At 45.7% G+C, this 20,032-nt stretch overlaps 1 protein-coding gene across 4 annotated transcripts in view; it reads right to left on the bottom strand.

Annotated features, from left to right (window-relative positions):
- Window positions 1–20,032, bottom strand: part of REXO1 (RNA exonuclease 1 homolog) — a 184,380-nt gene that overhangs the window by 58,628 nt on the left and 105,720 nt on the right. For all 4 annotated transcript variants that reach the window (XR_003858346.1, XM_029613958.1, XM_029613959.1 and 1 more), the window contains exons 8-10: window positions 17,390–17,503; window positions 8,738–8,875; window positions 7,876–7,989 (exon numbers count right to left, since the gene is read on the bottom strand). Coding sequence is in view for 3 of the 4 variants with exons in the window: in XM_029613958.1 (XP_029469818.1) it covers window positions 7,876–7,989; window positions 8,738–8,875; window positions 17,390–17,503 (366 nt within the window). In the remaining variant the exon portion in view is untranslated. The remainder of the gene's footprint in view (window positions 1–7,875; window positions 7,990–8,737; window positions 8,876–17,389; window positions 17,504–20,032) is intronic.

Genomic DNA, 20,032 nt, shown 5'->3' with positions numbered 1-20,032 from the left:
GACACTGGAGTTGCTAAGGCATGCAGCAATGAGCTCACCAAAGATGCCACGGAGGGCTTGGATGCTTCAGAGCGTGGATCTGTTTCCTTGTTGGTTTGTGCTGATCAGGAGGATTCTGGTGGAATTATTGTTTCCAGAATCTTTATACAGTGAAGGTATTGCCATCAAATTCAGCCCTGCAGAGGGCGAGTTTCCCGCTGCTTAGGCTTTTTCTGTACCTCCTAAACTGGCAGCTGCAACGCTTGAACAGTTATGGGTAGCCAATTTGTCCCATTGACTGACCACTCTCATAGGGTTAAGGTTGTGTCTCAGAAATTAGATTCTGTTACTCAGGATCACCAACACATTCTGTCAAAACATTCTGAGAAGTTGCAATCCTTGGGACAAAGTATATAGCAACTTCAAGCTGTGAATACGGCTTTTATACATGAATGGGGTTTTTTTTGATCCAGGAGGGCTGAGAATTTGGAGAATCAATCTAGACATTTAAACCTGAGATTTACTAATTTTCCCAAAGTTATGGGTGAATTCCCACATGCTACTTTGCAATAATATTTGATAGAGGTTTTATATCTTCCTGAAGAGAAAATTCTAGCTTTAAATAAAGTTTTCTTCATTACCTATAGATCACGGACTAGTCAACTAAGCTCTCCTCAACCTGGTTTAGATGTGAGAAATTTATCTGCATTTTTGGAGATATTCAGGTTGAGACAGAGAGTGACACTGTTTTCCTTCTTTAGTGAGCAAAATGTGAGTTTTATAATGAAAGCTTATTTCAATATTTAAATGTAAATTTCCTTGATGTTCCTGTTAGAATCTATTCAGACTTGAATAGATTCTAACACTCAGGTCAGGAGAAGAGTGTCTCTTAATATGTATAGGACGTTCAGACTCTTGAAGCCTCTTTTCTTCTCAGATAACAGTGTAAATATTTAAGCTCAATGCAGATAGTTTTTTTTTTCTCCTGAACAGCTTGGGGGGGTTTTTGGATGTTGAGGTCTGGGACACTGTCCCCCAGTACTTAATCATTTGAATGTTGTCATTTCAGAATTTAAAAGTGGATATTATTTATGTTAATGCATTTTTTATATCTGCAAGTTTTGTGGCTTATTATATGTTTACCTTGTTTCCTCTTCTTTTCTACTCCCCACTCTACATATTGTTTGGACCAAATTTTGTGAATATTTTTTTTATTTTTACTTATTGTTGCTTAAATACTGTCATACTTTTTCTGTGCAAAGTTTATTCTTTGTATTTATTCAGAAATTAATAAAGTTAAAAAAAATCAGTGAAAAAAATGACTTCTCCAGTGTTTAGTAAGTCATTTTTCCACAATTGTTTTTTGTTAGAACATTAAAATTCCCATGAAAAATAAAATAAAAACTGAAAGAGAAGGCCCCTAAGTACAATATATCAGCTGCTTAAAATCTAACAATTTCTACAGAATTTTTTATACAAACTAGGCCCATATAAAACAGTCTCAATTATTCAATGGCTTGTCATAAGGTTTCTGTCCTAAAATTAGCTGGAATTTTCTACTTATTTTCTCTCATAAATGTGTTCAGTCTGATATGTTTGAGATGCATGCCACCTTGCTTTATATAACACAAGCAGCCTTAAATTGTTCATGGAGGCGACCATGGAAAAATTTGTTCTTACCTGATAATTTCCTTTCCTTGATTCTAGCCAGACTAGTCCAGATGCATACATATTCTATGTCCTGACATGTCTAATGCTCACCAACCAGTAGATGTTATCCCTTAGAATCCCATGCTGGCCTCTGCATGCAAAAGCTAAAAAAATGATTCTCCATTCTCCCACTCCCTCTAAACCACGTAGCTTCTGTGAGTATATGGAACAATTACCGTATTTTTCGCTCCATAATACGCACTTTTTTCCCCCCAAAAGTGGGGGGAAAGTGTCTGTGAGTCTTATGGAGCGAATATAAAAAAAAAAAAATAAACTAAAAATTTAACACAGTCTCAATTATTCAATGGCTTGTCATAATGTCAATGGCTTGTCATAATGTCAATGGCACCATTAGCCCCTGTGACATAGTAAGGGCAAAGGGCCGTCGTCGCCATTTTGATTACTGGCAGCTGATGGCCCTTTGCCCTTACTATGTCACAGGGGCTGTCCAATGGCACCGGTAGCCCCTGTGACATAACAAGGGCAAAGGGCCGTCGTGCCATTTTGATTACTGACAGCCGACGGCCCAAGTGCAGGAGATCGCTCCCGGACCCCTGCTGGACCACCAGGGACTTTTGGCAGGTCTTTGGGGGGGGGGGGGGGTGGTCAGGAGGGTGGGGGGTTGTTAATTTAAAGGGTTGGGATGGGGTTTTTTTGGGGAGGGGGGGTTCCCACAGAAAGAGAAAGAAAGGTTTTCTGATCTGGGGCATGGACCGAAATAGCCCTCCTCAGACCCAAAAACAAAATGGGGACAAAAAAAAAAGCTGCCAATGTGATCTGTAGCTCTTGCAGAGCGCAGGATTTTTGCCATGGTCAGATGAAGCAGCCATCACACTCTTCTAAAAAAACAAAACAAAAAAAAACTGTCCTGGTTTGAGGAGAAAAAAAAGATTGTTCACATTCTGCCACTCACTTTTAGACCACTGAAATATGTATTGCAAACTCCTTTTCCACTGCTGAAAAATCTTACTTTCCTCAAATTTTTTTAGGTTCAAAACAATTAAAAATAAGATTGTTTAATGCAGCAAAGACTTTTTTTTTTTTTTTTTTTAGATGAAGAAATTAAAAAAGGGAGATGGGCGGGGGTGCAGGAAAACAAGGGTAACCACTGAAGCTTTGCTAAACCCTTGTCTATAAATGTAGGAGTCCCCTCAGTTAGAGCTCTATCAACTGAGGGAACTTTCACCTCAGGAACCGCTTATTCAGAATAAAAAAAATGTATTTTTCACCCAGCCTAACTAGACCTCAGTTCAAAGCATGGGATGCTCCCTTTCCATCTGCTGAAGACAGCGAGGAGAACTTAATGGGCTCAAATGGCACCGCGCAGAGACCACGGAGCACCAGGTTCAAGTTCCAGGAAGGACAGGGCATCCGCACCGGAGGGTGCAAGTTCCTAGCACCACGCAAGAAACGAGCAACATCCGGGTGGCTGGCGAGAGAGGCCCCTTCGACCTTACCTCGCAAGCACCCCAGAGCCGCTACCTGAACCCTAAGGGAACTATAGGCCAAACCTTTCTTCAAACCCTCCTGCAGGAACGTAAGGATATGCCCCACCGAAGACCGCCGTGGCGAGATCTTCAAAGCACCACACCAAGCATCAAACACCTTCCACACTCGGGCATAAGTAAGCGTGGTCGAAGATCTATGCGCACGAAGGAGAGTGGCAATGACCGTGTCCGGATAACCTTTTTGTCTCAACTGCCTCCGCTCATAAGCCAAGCCGCCAGACAAAAGCAATCCGCCAGATCGAAAAATACCGGACCCTGACGAAGGAGATTCGGAAGATGACCTAACTGTAGCGGTCCGTCCACTGACAGATTAACCAGATCCGCGAACCACGGACGCCGCGGCCACTCCGGAGCCACAAGAATCACTAGTCCCCGATGGGATTCTATGCGCCTCAAAACCTTTCCCACCAGGGGCCACGGAGGGAACACATATAGGAGGACGTGAGGAGGCCACGGCAGCACCAGAGCATCCACGCCTTCCGAGCCGTGCTCTCGCCTTCGGCTGAAGAACCGCGCCGCCTTTGCATTTAACAGAGTCGCCATCAAATCCAGATGCGGGACTCCCCAACGCTGGGTGATGAGATACATCGCCTCGGCCGACAGCTCCCACTCCCCTGGATCGAGGAGTTGGCGACTGAGGTAATCCGCCTGTACGTTGTCCACGCCTGCAATATGGGTGGCCGCGATGCGGGACAAATGACGTTCCGCCCAGGCCATCAATATCGACGCTTCATCGGCCACGGGATGACTTTTTGTGCCTCCTTGTCGATTGATATACGCCACCGTGGTCGCATTGTCTGACAGAATTCTCACCGCTCGTCCCCGCAACATCAGGAGGAGGAGTCGCAAGGCTAACCGTACCGCCCTGGTCTCCAGCCGATTGATGGACCAGGTGGCTTGGTGGGCAGACCACGTCCCCTGCACTGCTCGGGAATGGCAAACCGCCCCCCAGCCGGAGAGGCTGTCATCCGTGGTCACCACCATCCAAGACGGAGGCTCTAAGTCCACCCCGTGCAGGAGGTGGTCCGGAATTAGCCACCAAGAGAGACTGGAACGGGCCGGCTCCAGCAATGGTAACTCCATGCCGTACTCCTCGGACCTGGGATCCCAACGAGACAGAAGTGCTCTCTGTAAAGGCCGCATATGCGCAAAAGCCCACGACACCATTTCCAGAGACGAAACCATATGACCAATGACCTGTAAATAGTCCCAGGCCATAGGTACTGGGAGATCTAGCAGGTTCCGCACCTGCGTCATCAGATTGACCATACGTTGATGCGGTAGAAACACCTTGCCCAGCAAGGTATCGAATCAGGCCCCCAAGAACTCCAACTGTTGGGTCGGCTCCAGCCGGCTCTTCGCAAAGTTGACTACCCAACCTAACGCCTGCAATTGCTGTACCACCAGCCGAACCGCCCTCGTGCACAATGCTTCCAACTTCGCCCGGATAAGCCAATCGTCGAGATAAGGATGGACCAGAATTCCTTGATGGCGCAGGAAGGCTGCGACGACCACTAGAACCTTGGTGAACACCCTCGGAGCAGTCGCCAAGCCGAACGGTAGGGCACAAAACTGGTAATGGTTCCCTAACACCATGAATCTCAGGTACCTCTGATGATGCTCCCTGATTCCTATGTGCAGGTACGCCTCGGTCAGATCCAAAGAAGCCAAAAATTCTCCCTTGTGGACGGCCGCAATAACAGACTGCAGCGTCTCCATGCGAAAGCGAGGAACGCGCAACGCCTTGTTTACGACCTTTAAATCCAAGATCGGCCTGAACGTGCCCTCCTTCTTCGGAACCACGAAGTATATGGAGTACCGGCCCGTCTTGCGCTCGGCCGGTGGGACCGGCAATACCGCCCCCAGAGACCGCAAGCGGTCCAAAGTCTGGGCGATAACCTGCTGCTTTTCCGGAGGACCGCAAGGCGACATCATAAAAAGATCCCAGAGGGGACGAGCAAAATCCAACTCGTAACCGTGGCGGATGACATCGAGAACCCATTGATCCGAGGTTATCTTGACCCATTCATCCCAAAACCGGGACAACCGACCCCCGATGCACGGAAGAGAGGAATGGGTCTGCGCGCCTTCATTGCGAAGTCTTGTTAGGAACAAATCCTTGCGAAGGTCCGGAACGTTGCGGCCGCCTGCCGCGAAAGGAAGAAGTCCAGGACTGGGACCGTGCCGCTGGCTGTCTTTGGGAAAAGGAACCGCCTCTCCCCATGCGGAACAGTCGCTGACCCCGAAAACGCGCTCTGGAATTCCCGAAGGACCGAGACTGACTGGGCTTACCCTCGGGCAACTTATACACCTTATTATCTCCTAGGTCCTTAATGAGCTGATCCAGCTCATCCCCAAACAACACCTTACCTTTGAAGGGGAAAGAACCTAACCATGCCTTAGAGGATGCATCCGCTGACCAACGACGGAGCCATAGTAGCCGCCTGGCTGAAACCGCAGACGACATGATTCGCGCCGAAGTCCGCAGCAGGTCATACAAGGCGTAAGCTGTATAGGCGACCACAGCCTCCACGCAGTTGGCCTGCTCCGCCTCGTCAGGAGAAAGCTCCTGCGTTGTAAGCAATTCCTGGACCCAGCGCAAATTTGCCCTCTGCACGAGGCTGCTACAAGCCGCTGCCCGGACACCTAATGCCGCAACCTCAAAGATGCATTTCAATAAGACCTCTAACTTTCTATCTTGGACATCCTTCAACGCAATGCCCCCCGAGACAGGGATGGTAGTGTGTTTTACCACGGCCGTAACCGCTGAATCTACTGAAGGGTTCTTAAGAAGCTCTAAGGTTTCCGCCGGCAGGGGATACAGCTTATCCATAGCCCTGTTGACCCGCAAAGATGCTTCTGGGAGATCCCATTCCTTAGACACAATCTGAAACAAACACTTTATGATGGAATGGAAAAGTTTGCGGGGGCGCCCGCAGGCCCGCCATAGCCACATCCCCTGTGGACGTGTCAGCTTCCTGATGCGGGGCAGCGATTTCCAACTCCTTCAAAACATGAAGGATTAAAAAGCTTAACTCCTCTTTACTAAATAATCTGAGCACCCGGGGGTTATCCCCTTCCACAGCCCCCTGCCCGGCAGTGCCATCCAACCCGGGAGCCTCCGGGGAGTCTGGAGCGAGGTCCGGCACCACCGGACCACCGGCACCCCCCTGCGAGCGAGGGCCGCGAGCCCCAGCCTTCCCCACATCTAAACTTGCCCTGGGGATTTTTGGTGGAGGGGGACCATCCACCTCCACACCAGCTTCAGCCTCTAAAAATGCTTTGTGCATTAAAAGCACAAACCGTGAAGAAAAAGGGACAACTGACCTTTTTAGGCTGTCTGACGTGGGCCGGGAGGGAGGGGGGGGGGGGCCGATGCGCCTCCGAATCGGGCGTGCTCCGTGGCGATAAGGCAGGCGGTGAAGGAGGAGAGGAGACTTCCTCCTCTGATGCTGATTCCCCTGCCTGCCGCGTGGCCAAGATGGCCGCTGTCCCCCTGACGATGGGAGGCGGGGCCGAAGCTCGGGGCACCTGCACTGCCCAGTCGAGCCGGGGGAGAGAGGATCCGCTGCGGGCAGTGCTCGGCCCCCGAGAGTGTCCCTCGCCCCCGGGAAGGCATCGGGAGCAGACTCCCTCTCGGGAGAGTCGCGCCCCCGCCCCCCCACAGGCCGTGCAGGCCGAAGATCGTGGCATCTGGGGACCGGCCGGCAGGCACAAGAAAAACGCGCCAAAAAGCAAAGCAGCATGCAGCAGCGATCGCGCGCTGGGTGAGCCAGCCACCCCCTCCGGAGTCCACAGTAGTTTAAAGCGCGGCAGGCCGGGGCTATAAGTTTGAAGACACTGCCTGTCCCCAACAGGGCTTAAGCGTCAATTTTTTTTTTTTTTTCAAGAAAACCAAATGGAAGCCCCCTTCAGAGAACGAGACCCTGGAACGTGGGGGGAGGGTGACCGGCCCACCGGTAAGCTCTCCCCCAAGCTACTGGGACACCCTAGCTCCGGGTAAGTCAGAGGGCAATGCCCTCTCCGCCTGCCAACTGACCTGCCTGCACGCTGCGAACACTACACGAAACACAACAAACATACAATCTTACTCTTTTTTTTTTTTTTTAAGAATATAAGGAGAAACCAGTTGATCTTGCCAGTATATGCAACGAAATCAGTTGAAAACTGGGGATTCTCATACCACAAACCTAACCAGAACAGGACCGCAGGGACTGCAGGTGGCACACCAGTATATCTGGGGCGTGCTTTTCAGCTTTTCTCTGACTCCATCTGCTGGAGGGGAGGCATAACCCAGCAGTCTGGACTGATCCTGGTACATACAGTGAACTACACTTTTTTGTTTTTTAAAAACTAAACCCTAGACTCCAGGTTTGCATCTCTACCATCTGCTGGAGTCAGAGAGATACCGAGGGACTGCAGGTGGCACTCTCTCTTATGTAGCATTGTCCAAAGTTTTTGTTCTCTGACTCCATCTGCTGGTAGAGAAACACAACCCACTGGTCTGGAATGACCTGAGTATGTACAGGAAGGCACAGCAGTCCTAGCATTCCTTTCCTCCAACAGATGTCGTGGGTTCAGGCAACCGCCCCCCCCCCCCAATCACAGATCTTTTGTAACCTACTGAAAAAAAGTAAGCCCAGTCTCTTGGGAAGTGGGGGGTAAAGTCAAGTCACACCTCTCTGCCTGCGCAGTCTCCCCCAGTGATAGAAACATTCCTCCTTCCGAACGCAATTTCCACTAACGGAGACCATGTACTCAGAGCCACAACGACAGCAGATCCTGCAGAAAGCTTAAAAATGAGAAAAAAAAAACACATTAATAGAATAAACACGTCCAAAACCTCTAGAACATCAGTCTGCAATTTCAGCATAATAATTTTGTACTTCTATAGTGTTTTAAACTTCCATAAAAAATAAAAGCAATTTTAACAATGATGTTATCATTACTGTTCAACAATATGTTAATAATGTGAGAAAGATAAATAGATAAATAACTTTCTCAAGTTCATAGACAGATTAAGAAGACTAGCAAGAGAGAATTCAGACTCAGGAGTTCCAAAATTTTAAGCACTACACCACATTCAGCCTGGCACTAGGCTGGCAGTCATGGCCCAATGTAGGCCTGTGCTCTACTAGCTCTGCATGTGAACTCCCTTGCCTTTAACTGAACTCCTGGAGACCTGCTTTATATCGGACTGCTTGGATCTGTCTCATCTTTAAGCACCACCTAATTACTGGCAGATTAGATTGGTGAAAGGAAAGAGACCTAATTTGCCAAAGTAGAATTATAAAAATGATCTTCGAAGTCTATAAAAGGAGGTGTGGCTATTAATTTGCAATCTGAAGGCCCTATCAAGTGGTGTAAATGCTACATATTTGAAATTTTCAGCAAGTGTTCAATGCTTTAAGGTTTGTCAAGGAAAACCATCATTCATGATATTCCTGCACTGCTGAAGGAGACTGTGTCAGGCATGACCACAGTCTTCTGAGCAGACCTGAGCCAGGTACCATCAAGCCTAATATGCCAGACAGTCTTACAGTCCGAAGCCTTTTTCTCCTCGCTGGTAAAAAGAAGGGCACGACCTGGCTTCTCTGGATGCGGCATGGGGTAGCCATTCTCTTTCAACTGTTCCTCAGTAAGAAGGTATTCTTTTAGTTTTCGATATAAGCCAGCCCCTGTGGAAACAAAAGAAATACTAACACCTTAACAGAATAATAAAGTCCATCTTAAAATCAGGGTTTGGGTGGGGAGAGAAAACAAAAGTTGATTACCTGTAACAGGTGTTCTCCGTGGACGGTAGAACAATCAGCCACACAGTATGGGGTGATATAATCCGACAGCAGAGAGTTGGGCTCTCTTTTTTTTTTATAGCTCAGAAAATTTTATTTTCACTTTTTGAGCATGTGTAGAACTTCCTACACTGTGTTTGCCACGTGCCTTCTCCTCAGTCTGTTCCATAGCTGAATTCAACTTGCCAGAGATGAGGGAGGCTACTGTGTGGCTGATTGCTCTGCAGTCCACAGAGAAAGCAAATGTTGCTTATCTGTAACAGGTGTTCTCACAGGACAGCAGGATGTTCGTCCTCACATATGGGTGACATGAAAGGTTTTAATGATGCACAATCGTCAAACCTTTCCCACTGGAAAGAAATCAGTAGATCTAGGGGTCACTAAATGAAACCTCAGGGAGGACAATTCAGAACCAATGTCAGGGAATATTTCTTCACGGAGAGGGTGGTGGATACCTGCAATGTCCTTCTGGAGGAGGAGGTGAAGACGAAAACAGTGAAAGAATTCAAAGTGGCATGAGATAAACACTGTGGATCCCTAAAGGCTAGAAGATGGAAATGAAGAAAAGAGTGCATGGGGGCAACTTGCTGTTGCGGCAGTTACTACTCTTAACCAATAAGTCTACATTTTGTTAATGCAACTCCATCAGTGCTCTCTGTTTAAAGGTTAGGGGAAAAGGGGAATGGGATTCAGACAGCAACCAATGAGGGCCCCGACTTTTACGGTCTGGGGAAACAAATAAGCATGGGGGTAACTTGCTGGTGCGGCAGTTACTACCCTTAAGCAATACGCCTACATACTGTTAACGCAACTCCAACATTGCTCTCTGCTTCAACGGCAAGGGGTAACAGGGATTTGGATTTAAACAGCAACCAACGAGGGCACTGACTTTTACGGTCTAGAAACTGATAAGCATGGGGGTAACCTGCACAGTGCAGCAGATACTACCATAAGCTTGCTGGGCAGACTGGATGGACCATTTGTTTCTTTTCTTCTGTTATTTCTATGTTTCTATGCTTTAGGTACAGGGGCAAAGATAAGTTGGTATTGGTCCACCATGCAGTGTTCATTGGCACATGATATTTGAGTAACAAGCCCAGTTAGGTAATTAAAAAAAAAAAAAAAAAGCTCTTAAAGCAACTGGCTGATAATTAAATGTGCAGCACAATACTGTAGATAGAGGAGGGCATAGTGCAAGGTGAGGGCCATTACAGGATGCTGGCTAGGCCAAGATGGCTCCTTATTGCCAGAAGTGATTCTTAATAGTACAGCAATGCTGACTCCAGAGTTGTTGCATTGGTGAGTTTATTGAGCAAGAAATTTTGGTCAGTGGCAAATTGCGTCACTAGGGCTGCATATCGCTTCAGTGCAGCTGGGTGCTTTGCCAGGGACAAGGATGAACAGCGTCAGCATTGTTGTAAAGATATGCATACATGTGTGTCCATGTGAGCACTATATGGTGGTGGCCAGTTTGGCTGCAGCCATTTGCCTCGGTGTCCGAATGCAGTGAAACGGGGATGGTTCATTTGCATTCAGCCCTGGATTGTTCAATAAACACCCTATTAAGTCTGTGCCTTAAGGGTGGCAAACATTAAAGGGCAGCAAGAAGGCAGAGTTTTAAGCGTTTCGGCTACGCTGCATCTTGTTCAGCAGAAAACAGTCCCCGGCTATTCTTCTTTAGCTAGCTTTTGCTCAAACTCTCTCTTGGCTTGCCTAATTGTTTTCTGCATTTAGCTTGCCAGTGTTTATGTTCTGGCCGATGTTTCATCTTTTGGGTCCATTTAATATAATCAAATAGTCATTTTGGTTTTCCGGTGAATTAATTTATATCTTTTTGTCCTGCAGCTTCTCTCATCTCCTCTGCATTGTTATTCATCCCTGCTCATGAACCCAGGTAGGGTTCGCTGGGGACTGTGGCAGAGGTGCTCACATTCAATTGCTTTGTGAGTGCTCAGACATATTCTGTGTGTCACTGGGCAGCCATTAGTGATAAGAAATGCCGCCCCACCACAACTCTATTTCTCAGGTTAGACATCTGTAATTACTTGATTTATTGCCTCAGCTAATGACTGATCACTGCTGCTGGGCTAGGTAGAACCAAGGGACTCATCTCTAGCATTTGCATATCAGCATCTCTGCACAGCATCTTTCATAAGAACATAAGAATTGCCATACTGGGTCAGACCAAGGGTCCATCAAGCCCAGTATCCTGTTTCAAACCGTGGCCAATCCAAGTCACAAGTACTTGGCAAGTACCCATTTGTAGTATACAGACACCTGTAACCTGCACATGTTAGAGCTTGAACTGTCAATGTTATAAAGCTTTGATCTGTAAGTTAATTTATTGTATTTGAGGCATTTGGTCTGCAGGCATCTGTATTATTCCTTATTTGCAGTTCCTAAGTGAGTTGCCTGCCTACATTACCTATCCCATCTTGGAAGAAGATTGCTGAACACTCCAGATTAGGTATATTTCTTCAGAGCAGGTCAGTCAAGCACAGTGTCAGGTGTGCCTGTGGCCATTCATTCAATCAGGGGATCCTCATGCACTTGCATGTCATTTTTTGTATCATTCTTCTTTCTCTTTTCTTTAGCAGTCATCCAGGCACCAGTTGCCTGCTGTGATTTACCTTGTTTGTTGCACATGTGCCGCTTTGCCTTCAGAGGTCCTACCGGTATGCATTGATGTCTTGAAACTTGTCAACTTTGTTCTGTAGGTTATTTGGGTCTGCTGTTCCTGTACTATTCCTGTTTGCAGTTCCAGAATGACTTGACCAGCCCGATTTTCAAGAAGACTGCTGCACACCTTTGCATCCTATGTTCAAATTTGGTACATATAACATCTTTATAGGGGGAGTATCCTGTGAAAGCCTCCAGCAGCAGATAACTGGTCATTTTCCGGGCAGGACAGTTTCTTAGAATCTTCAACAAGACAACCTGATGGCTTATGCGATTACCGTGTGATTAATCTCTCAATCTGGCAGATGAGTTCAAGCTTGATAAGTATGGTCTAGTCTCTAGCACAGACAAGTGAGCTCTAAAGAAACCTGGAGAAATGACCTTATAATACTGTGGCCATCCAGGTCACAAGTACTTGGCAGGATTCCAAATAGAGAAGATTCCATGCTGCTTATGCCTCACATAAGCAGTGACTTTCCCTAAGTCTACCTGGTTAACTTTATGGACTTTTCCTCCAGGAAAAGTTTTCTTTTCCGTTGTGCTGAAAAAAGTGAAAAGCAGAATATAAAAATCTAAAATAAATCTTAATTGCTCCTCCAGTTTCTCTAGAATTGGATGCTGTTGCCCAGATTTATGCATTGGCTTTTATTTCATATAAGCGGGTTATGAAATCTGTCAATTTTTGGACGAAGGAATGGCATTTCAGGTAAGGAAGTAGAGGCAGCACTGGTTGCCTGTTTCCTATGGATAATTGTACTTCTGCTTCCAATACTACTGGAGGCGATCTCAAATTGTTATTCGATGAAAACTGTTTTGGTCTTCCTTCCGTATCAGAGTTGTCTTTCGACAACCATCTTTCTGTTAACAATCCATCTCTGGACTGACTTGGTGCCGAAGCATTGGCATCTTTATAGTGCACTGGCCTTGAGAACCTAAAGTCTTGATTGTATTTTGGTTGTTTTGATTTGGCACTATGATAGTGCTTGAGCTTTGATGCCCTAGTGGTGTGATGTGAGCACCATGATGTTTTTTTTTATGCTGGCTTGTTAGCACCATGATATTTCTTCAGCACTGGCTCATCAGTGCTGTAATATTCTTCAATACTGATGTTCTCTTTTGGCGCTGGTCTTTGATGATACTGGCACCATAGAATCTTTTTCCGAGTTTTTTTGGCACCAATGAACCGGTCAGTGTTTTGTTTTGTTTTTTGAGGAAGAGTCCAATGGCAGCGATTGGTCTCTTTTTGCAATGTGAAGAGGAACTTTTCTTATCCTTCCCTGATGAACTGAATAATTCATATTTCCGTTTCATATCTTGAAAAGCTAAAGACTCAGGGACATTTTGACACAGGGGCCACAATTTGCCTTATCCACATGCCTTAAAAAGACTTTTTCCCTTCTTTCCTGTCTTGTCAAAACATTTTTAAATTTTTTTTTTTAGTACAGCGGTGACATATTAAGAACGAGATAGATTGTCTGATTGCTCATGAAGCAAACAAAAACAGACTGAGAAGGTGTGTGGCAAAGCCAGTGTGGAAAGTTCCATGCATGCTCAGAAAGTGAAAAAACTCTCTCAGCTGGGGAGAGGAGGAGCCTGACTTGGCTGAATTGTATTGCTTGTCCATGGAGAATGTGAACTGCAAAAAAGTCCTACAGAACCTCTGTGTGGCTTTGTACAGATGGAGTCACAATTATGGAGGTTAAACACCACCAGAAGATGAATTCCACAAGATCAACATCTTTTTAATTTTCATGACAATAAACTGGATTTCGCTTGTACTTTACAAGTAGTTAGCCTGCTTGGATTTTGGTTAAATAGTTTGTAAATTTGTTGAATTAAGTGCACTTCAAACTCAAAAGTATCTCGGACTGCTGCTGCTTCCACAGAGCTTGTGTCAACTGGTGCAAAACATGCACAAAGTTCCAGATCCACACAATAGCTTGAGCAGAACCATGGTTAGAAAGAGGGCCACAAAAGAATGGTCACACAGGGCCAGATCAAGGGTCTGTCAAGCCCAGTATCCTGATTCCAACAGTGGCCAATCAAGGTCACAAGTACTTGGCAGGATTCCAAATAGAGAAGATTCCATGCTGCTTATGCCTCACATAGGCAGTGGCTTTCCCCAAGTCTACCTGGTTAACTTTATGGACTTTTCCTCCAGGAAATTTTTCAGACTTTGTTTAAACCCAGCTATGCTAACTTCCTTTATTACATCCTACGGCAATTAATTCCAGAGCGTAATTGCGTGTTCAGTGAAAAAAAACATTCTCCAATTTATTTATTTATTTTAAATGTGCTATTTAATAACTTCATGGAGTTTCCACTAGTCTTTGTATTTTTTTTTTTAAGACGAGTAAACAACCAATTTGCTCAACTCATGAATTTATAGTCCTCCATTAGATCTCCTCTCCCCTGTCTCTTCTCTAAGCTGAAGAGCCCCAACCTCTAACTTTTCCTGTAAGGGGAGCCATTCCATCCTTGTCATCATTTTGGTCAGCCTTCTCCGTATTTTTTCTATTCCTATCTTTCTTTTGCGATGCAGAGACCAGAGTTGTACACAGTATTTATTTATTTATTTATTTATTTAAGGTTTTTATATACCGGCAATCATGAGGACATATCTTGCTGGTTTACATGAAACGGGGTGCATTAAATACATCAAACTAAAACTGTGGTGATCGAAGGAAACAGTTACAATTAACAAGGGTCACAGAACTTGGAGAAGAAGGAAGAGATAGGAAAGAATAACTGGTTAGACAAAATACAAATTAAATTAATTAAATACTATGTACAAATGGTATTGTTAATGGTTGAATGTTTTGGGGAGTCCTTGGATTGAGTCCTTGGATTGTGTCATTAGATTGTGTCTGGGAAAGCTTGCTTGAATAACCAAGTCTTAAGTCCTTTCCTAAAAGTTAGGAGGCATGGTTCTAGTCTGAGATCTGTAGGAATGGAATTCCATAGAGAAGGGCCAGCTGTGGAGGTGGCCCGATCTCTGAGGGTAATGTGTCTGGTCGTTTTCGTGGGAGGAACTTGGAGGGCGCCTCTGTAAACTTCTCTGGTAGGTCTTGTCAAATTGTATGCTTGGAGGGGGATTTGAAGATCGAGGGAGATGCGTTGATGTATAGTTTTGAAGATGACACACATGGCTTTATACATGATACGGAAGTATACGGGTAGCCAATGTAGCTCTTTCAGGATGGGAGTTATGTGGTCTCTCTTTTTTGCGCCTGTTAGTAGTCGGGCTGCTGAATTTTGAACCATCTGTAATGGTTTGGAATAGGATGAGGGCAGACCTAGCAATAGGGAATTGCAATAGTCTAATTTTGAGAAGATGACTGCTTGGATGATCGTTCTGAAGTCTTGAGCATGGAAGAGAGGTCTTATCCTTTTCAGGACATGGAGTTTATAGAAACAGTCTTTGGTTGTTTTGTTGATATGTGCTTTGAAGTTTAGCCGGTTGTCTATTATCACTCCTAAGTCTCTAACTTGTGAGGTAGGTAGGTTGGTAGGAAGAGAAGAGTTAGAGCTATTGTTCTCAGGAGAGATGAGTAGGATTTCTGTCTTGGAGGAGTTTAAGATGAGGTGAAGGCTGTTGAGTAGTTGTTTGATTTTCAGGTGGCATGATTCCCAGAAGTCAAGAGTTTTAGAGTATGTGTCTTTGATGGGGATGATGATTTGAATATCATCTGCGTATAGGAAATACTTTAGATTGAGGTCGGTGAGAAGTTGGCAGAGAGGAAGAAGGTAAATATTGAAAAGAGTCGGAGATAATGAAGAACCTTGCGGGACTCCTATGACGGCGTCAAATCTTGAAGATTCCTTGTTTTGGAGTCTAACTTTGTAGCCTCTGTTGTTGAGGAAGGTTTTGAACCAGGATAGGACAGTGCCGCTGATTCCTATGGACGACAGCTGGTTTAGGAGGATGGCGTGGTTGACCGTGTCAAACGCTGTGGATAGGTCTAATAAGATCAATAGGAAAGAGTTTCCTTTGTCGAGGCCCAATAAGATAAGGTCTGTCAACGAGGTGAGGAGGGATTCTGTGCCTCGATTTTTTCGGAAGCCGTGTTGTGGGGTGAAGAGAAGATTGTTGTCTTCGATGAAATCTGAAAGTTGAGAGTTCACTAGTTTTTCCATGATCTTGGCAATGAATGGGAGGTTAGCGATGGGGCGGAAGTTGTTGGGGTCCTTCGGGTCAAGGTTAGGTTTCTTTAGGAGCGGTGAGATTGAGGCCATTTTGAGATCATCTGGGAAGGTTCCTTGGGCTAGGGAGCAATTGATGATATTTGTCAATGATGTGGCTATTGTGTCTGGAATAGATAGAAGTAGTTTGGAGGGGATGTGGTCTGCAGGATGAGACGAGGGTTTCATTCTTTTCAGGATGGCTTGTATCTCAATGGAAGAGACGGGTTCAAAGGTGTTTAAGCTGACGTTTTTGTAGGCAGGTTGTTGATATGTCTGGAGGGCAGCGGTGTCAGGAGGCAGTTGTGTTAGGAGATTGGTGATTTTATTTTGGAAAAACTGAGCAAGTTCTTCAGCTTTGGATTGAGCCATGTTGCCGGGGATTTCTCGCGGTAAGGCTTGGGTGAGGCTGGAGACATAAGTGAAGAGGGCTTTGGCGTCAAAGACCAGGTTGTGAATCTTAGATGCATAATAGTCTTTTTTTGACTTTGAGGTGAGGGATTTGTACTGGTATAGAATAGATTTGTATGAGGAGATAGTGGAGTCGCAAGGGGTTTTACGCCAGATTGCTTCTTTTTTTCTTAAACTTTGGTGTGGCCACACCATGAAGCAATGATACTATTCTCCATTTCTTTCCTAAAAATTCCTAACATTGTTTGCTTTGTGACCACCGCCACACAATGAGCTGAGGATTTCAACATACTGTCTAAGAAGCCTTGATCCTTGTCCTGGGTAGTGACTCCTAATATGGAATCTAACATTATATAATAGGGATGTCAAAAATATTTGTTTCAGTTTGTTGTTTTGTTTCCTAAGGTGAGATGGGGGGAAAAAGGAAAATTTCGTTTTTCAGTTTAATGATTTTTTTTTTTAGGTTCAGTTCATTCCCTGAACCGAAAAAACATTACATAACCAAATCCCCACAAAAAATTTAAAATGGGCCTCCCCGAGGATCTCCAATTCCCATCCTACCCCACAAAAGCAACCTTCGGGCCTTCCCGGGCCCATCTGACCCTCCACTCTTGCCACACAGAGATTTACTGGGGCCAGGGACATCACCATCTCTTACTTACACCAACCATAGAAGTTTTTGAGGTCTGAAGGGCAGGAGCAATGCTCACTCACTCCTGCCCTCATGCTCTGTGCTTTAAAAATGGCACTGTCATGTTGGTGCCCAAACTAAAGGATGGCCAGTGCCAGTTTGTTGTATAGTCATATGAGGCAGCTCTTTTTTTTTTTTTTTTTTTAAACCAAAACAAAAATATCAGAAAATCTTTGTGTATTTTCAGATAAGGTAATTTTCGATTCATTTCATTCGGAACGAAATTTTTTTTTTCCAGTTCAGATGTACAATTTGTTAAAAACAAATGCACATCCTATTGTGTAACTACAGTTTTGATTATTTCCCCCTATATGCATCACTTTACACTTGTCCACATTAACTTTCATCTGCCATTTGGATGTCCAGTCCCCCAGTCTTGCAAAGTCCTCCTGAAATTTCTCCCAATCCACTTGTAATTTAACAACTTGGACAACTACCTGTCAAATCCTCTTCGCGCAGGCTTGGGGAACGGTTTAATGAAAAGCTGGTTTTAGCTGCTAACTTTCCTCCCAGTACAGCCTCATGTGATACCAATTTTTTGTTTCCAGACTCTGTGAAGGAAAACAAAAGAAGAATTAAAAAAAACAAACAAACCTGGGGGGGGGGGGGGGGATCAAATACATGGCATCCTCTATCCCATGATTATTATAAAACACTGTTCATCATCAGTCCACTAGCTCATGTCACTATTTGTCACTAGATGGTCCATATTAGTAGGACGGTGAATGGTAAGTTACCTGTTTAAAGTTAACTGGGTAACTTTAGCTGATAGATTCAGCAGGTCAAGTCTCTCACTAAATATACTCTTTAAAGATACCTGGATAAAGTTATCTGGGTAAAGCACAGTTGCTTACCTGTAACAGGTATTCTCAGAGGACAGCAGGATGTTAGTCCTCACATATGGGTGACATCATCAGATGGAGTCCTGACACAGAAAACTGAGCATGCCCAGCATGCCCTATTCCACACATCCAAGCTAAGTCCCTCTCCAGTCTTATAACATAGAATTAGACAAATAACAAACGTCAGGAGAAACCCAACTCTGCGGGGTGGCGGGCGGGTTTTGTGAGGACTAACATCCTGCTGTCCTTGGAGAATATGTTACAGGTAAGCAACTCTGCTTTCTCCAAGGTCAAGCAGGATTATAGTCCCTACACATGGGTGAATCCCTAGCTACAGGCTGTTCCCCAACATAAAATGGGACCAAAAGACACTCAACCAGGTGCCAAAAGGCACAACTGCAATAGTGCTGTTGGTAATAAGAGAGGGAGACAGTCTTAACCCAAACAGGCCCTAGGCGAGAGAGAGTTGGGTCCTACACCTCAAACAGATTCCAAAGGACAGATTGGCCAAATCTACTGTCACATCGACCATCCCTATCCAAGCAATAGTGAAATGTGAATGTGTGGAGAGAACTCCACGTCGCAGCCTTGCAGAATTCCTCCACGGGAACTGCTCGCAAGTGGGCTACAGTCGCTACCATGGCTCTGACAGAATGAACCTTGACATGACCACCAAGATTCAGTCCCACCTGGGCATAACAGAAGGAGATGCAATCTGCTAGCCAATTGGATAGTGTCAGTTTGGCAATGCACAACCTAGTCCTATCAAAAGAAATAAAAAGTTGGTGGACTGTCTATAGGCTTCTGTCCACTCCAGATAGAAGGCTAAGGCTTGCCTCAATCAAAACTGTGCAGTGCTTGTTCGCCTTTATGCGAAAGGGGGTCTGGGAAAGAATGTTGGCAGGACAATGCACTGATTAAGATGGAAACTGGTCACCACCTTAGGCAGGAACTTCGGGCATGTACGCAAAACTACCCTATCATGATAAAACAGTGTAAGGTGGATAAGTCACCTAGGCCTGGAGCTCGCTGACCCTGCTCACTGAGGTGACCACCACCAAAAATATGACCTTCCAGGTCAAGTATTTCAGGTCACAGATGTGCAGCAGCTCAAAAGGAGCTTTCATCAGCTGAGATAACACCATGTTGAGGTCCCCAGACACAGAGGGAGGCCTTAGAGGAGGCTTCAAGTGAAGTAGGCCTCGCATAACTCATACAACTAAAGGCTGTACAGAGATGGGCGTACCATCTACACCATGATGGTATGTGCCAAGTGCACTGAGATAAATTCTAATGGAATTGTTTTTTAAGCTAGCTTCTAGGTGTAGAGGTAAACAAGCAATTTTTGTTTGGGACAGGAGAATGGATTAAGGGCCTTCTCAATATCCAGGCTGTGAGCGACAGGGGCTAGAGATTGGGATGTCGCAAACTGCCTCGATTCTGTGTGATGTGATATGAGGAAGTCCCCAGACTGATCAGTCTCCAGACTGACAACTCCTGTAGGAGTGGAAACCAGACCGGTCACGGCCATAAGGGGCTGTGAGGATCATCTCTCTGAAAAGATTCTCTCCAGTACACGGCATGTCCATGAATCTTTCCTGTACTGATTCCCGCTGCAGAGACTCTTGATGCCATTTCAAAAATGTTGTAGGTTGCGTGAACCTCATGTTGGTAGAGGACTCTATGGTGTCATCCCCCCAGGGGTCATAGGGGCCCTAATCCTCACTGAAAGGTACAGGGGATGGGACCCTGGGTGCTCAGCCTTTGTCCAAAGGTGCAAGCTCCGGTGGAGCTGGATGGGGACCTGCAGGCCTCTGTGTCTCAGCCAGCCTCGGTGGAGGTTCCTTGGGGGAGGAACTGGCCATGACCACCGGATCAGCAAGGAAAGGCTGCAATGCCCCGATAGGCACCGAAGCCAGCCCGGGAACAGATGCCAGCTGGGTCGGTAATGCATCGATGAGCACATGGAGCTTCGCCAACAGCTATTCCAGAATGGACAGTGCCGGCTCCGGGGCAGTCAGTGCCACTGGCCCTATGTCCCACAATACCCACTCGACTGCCAGTTGGACTCACCACTCAAGCTCCTCCTCAAACACTGCCAACGCCAACACCAACTGGAGGAAGGAGGGGTGGCCAGATTCTCTTCGGAACCAAGAGGAAGATCAGTGACCAGCACCAAGACTAGTGGAGACCATCACAGACCCCGGGCACCGATGGAGGATTATCTCTCCTCACCAT

The sequence above is a fragment of the Rhinatrema bivittatum genome, chromosome 8, assembly GCF_901001135.1.
Source record: "Rhinatrema bivittatum chromosome 8, aRhiBiv1.1, whole genome shotgun sequence".
Classification (NCBI taxonomy): Eukaryota; Metazoa; Chordata; class Amphibia; order Gymnophiona; family Rhinatrematidae; genus Rhinatrema; species Rhinatrema bivittatum.
Note: the sequence above shows the minus strand (reverse complement) of the source record. Positions and strands in the feature narration are given on the sequence as shown.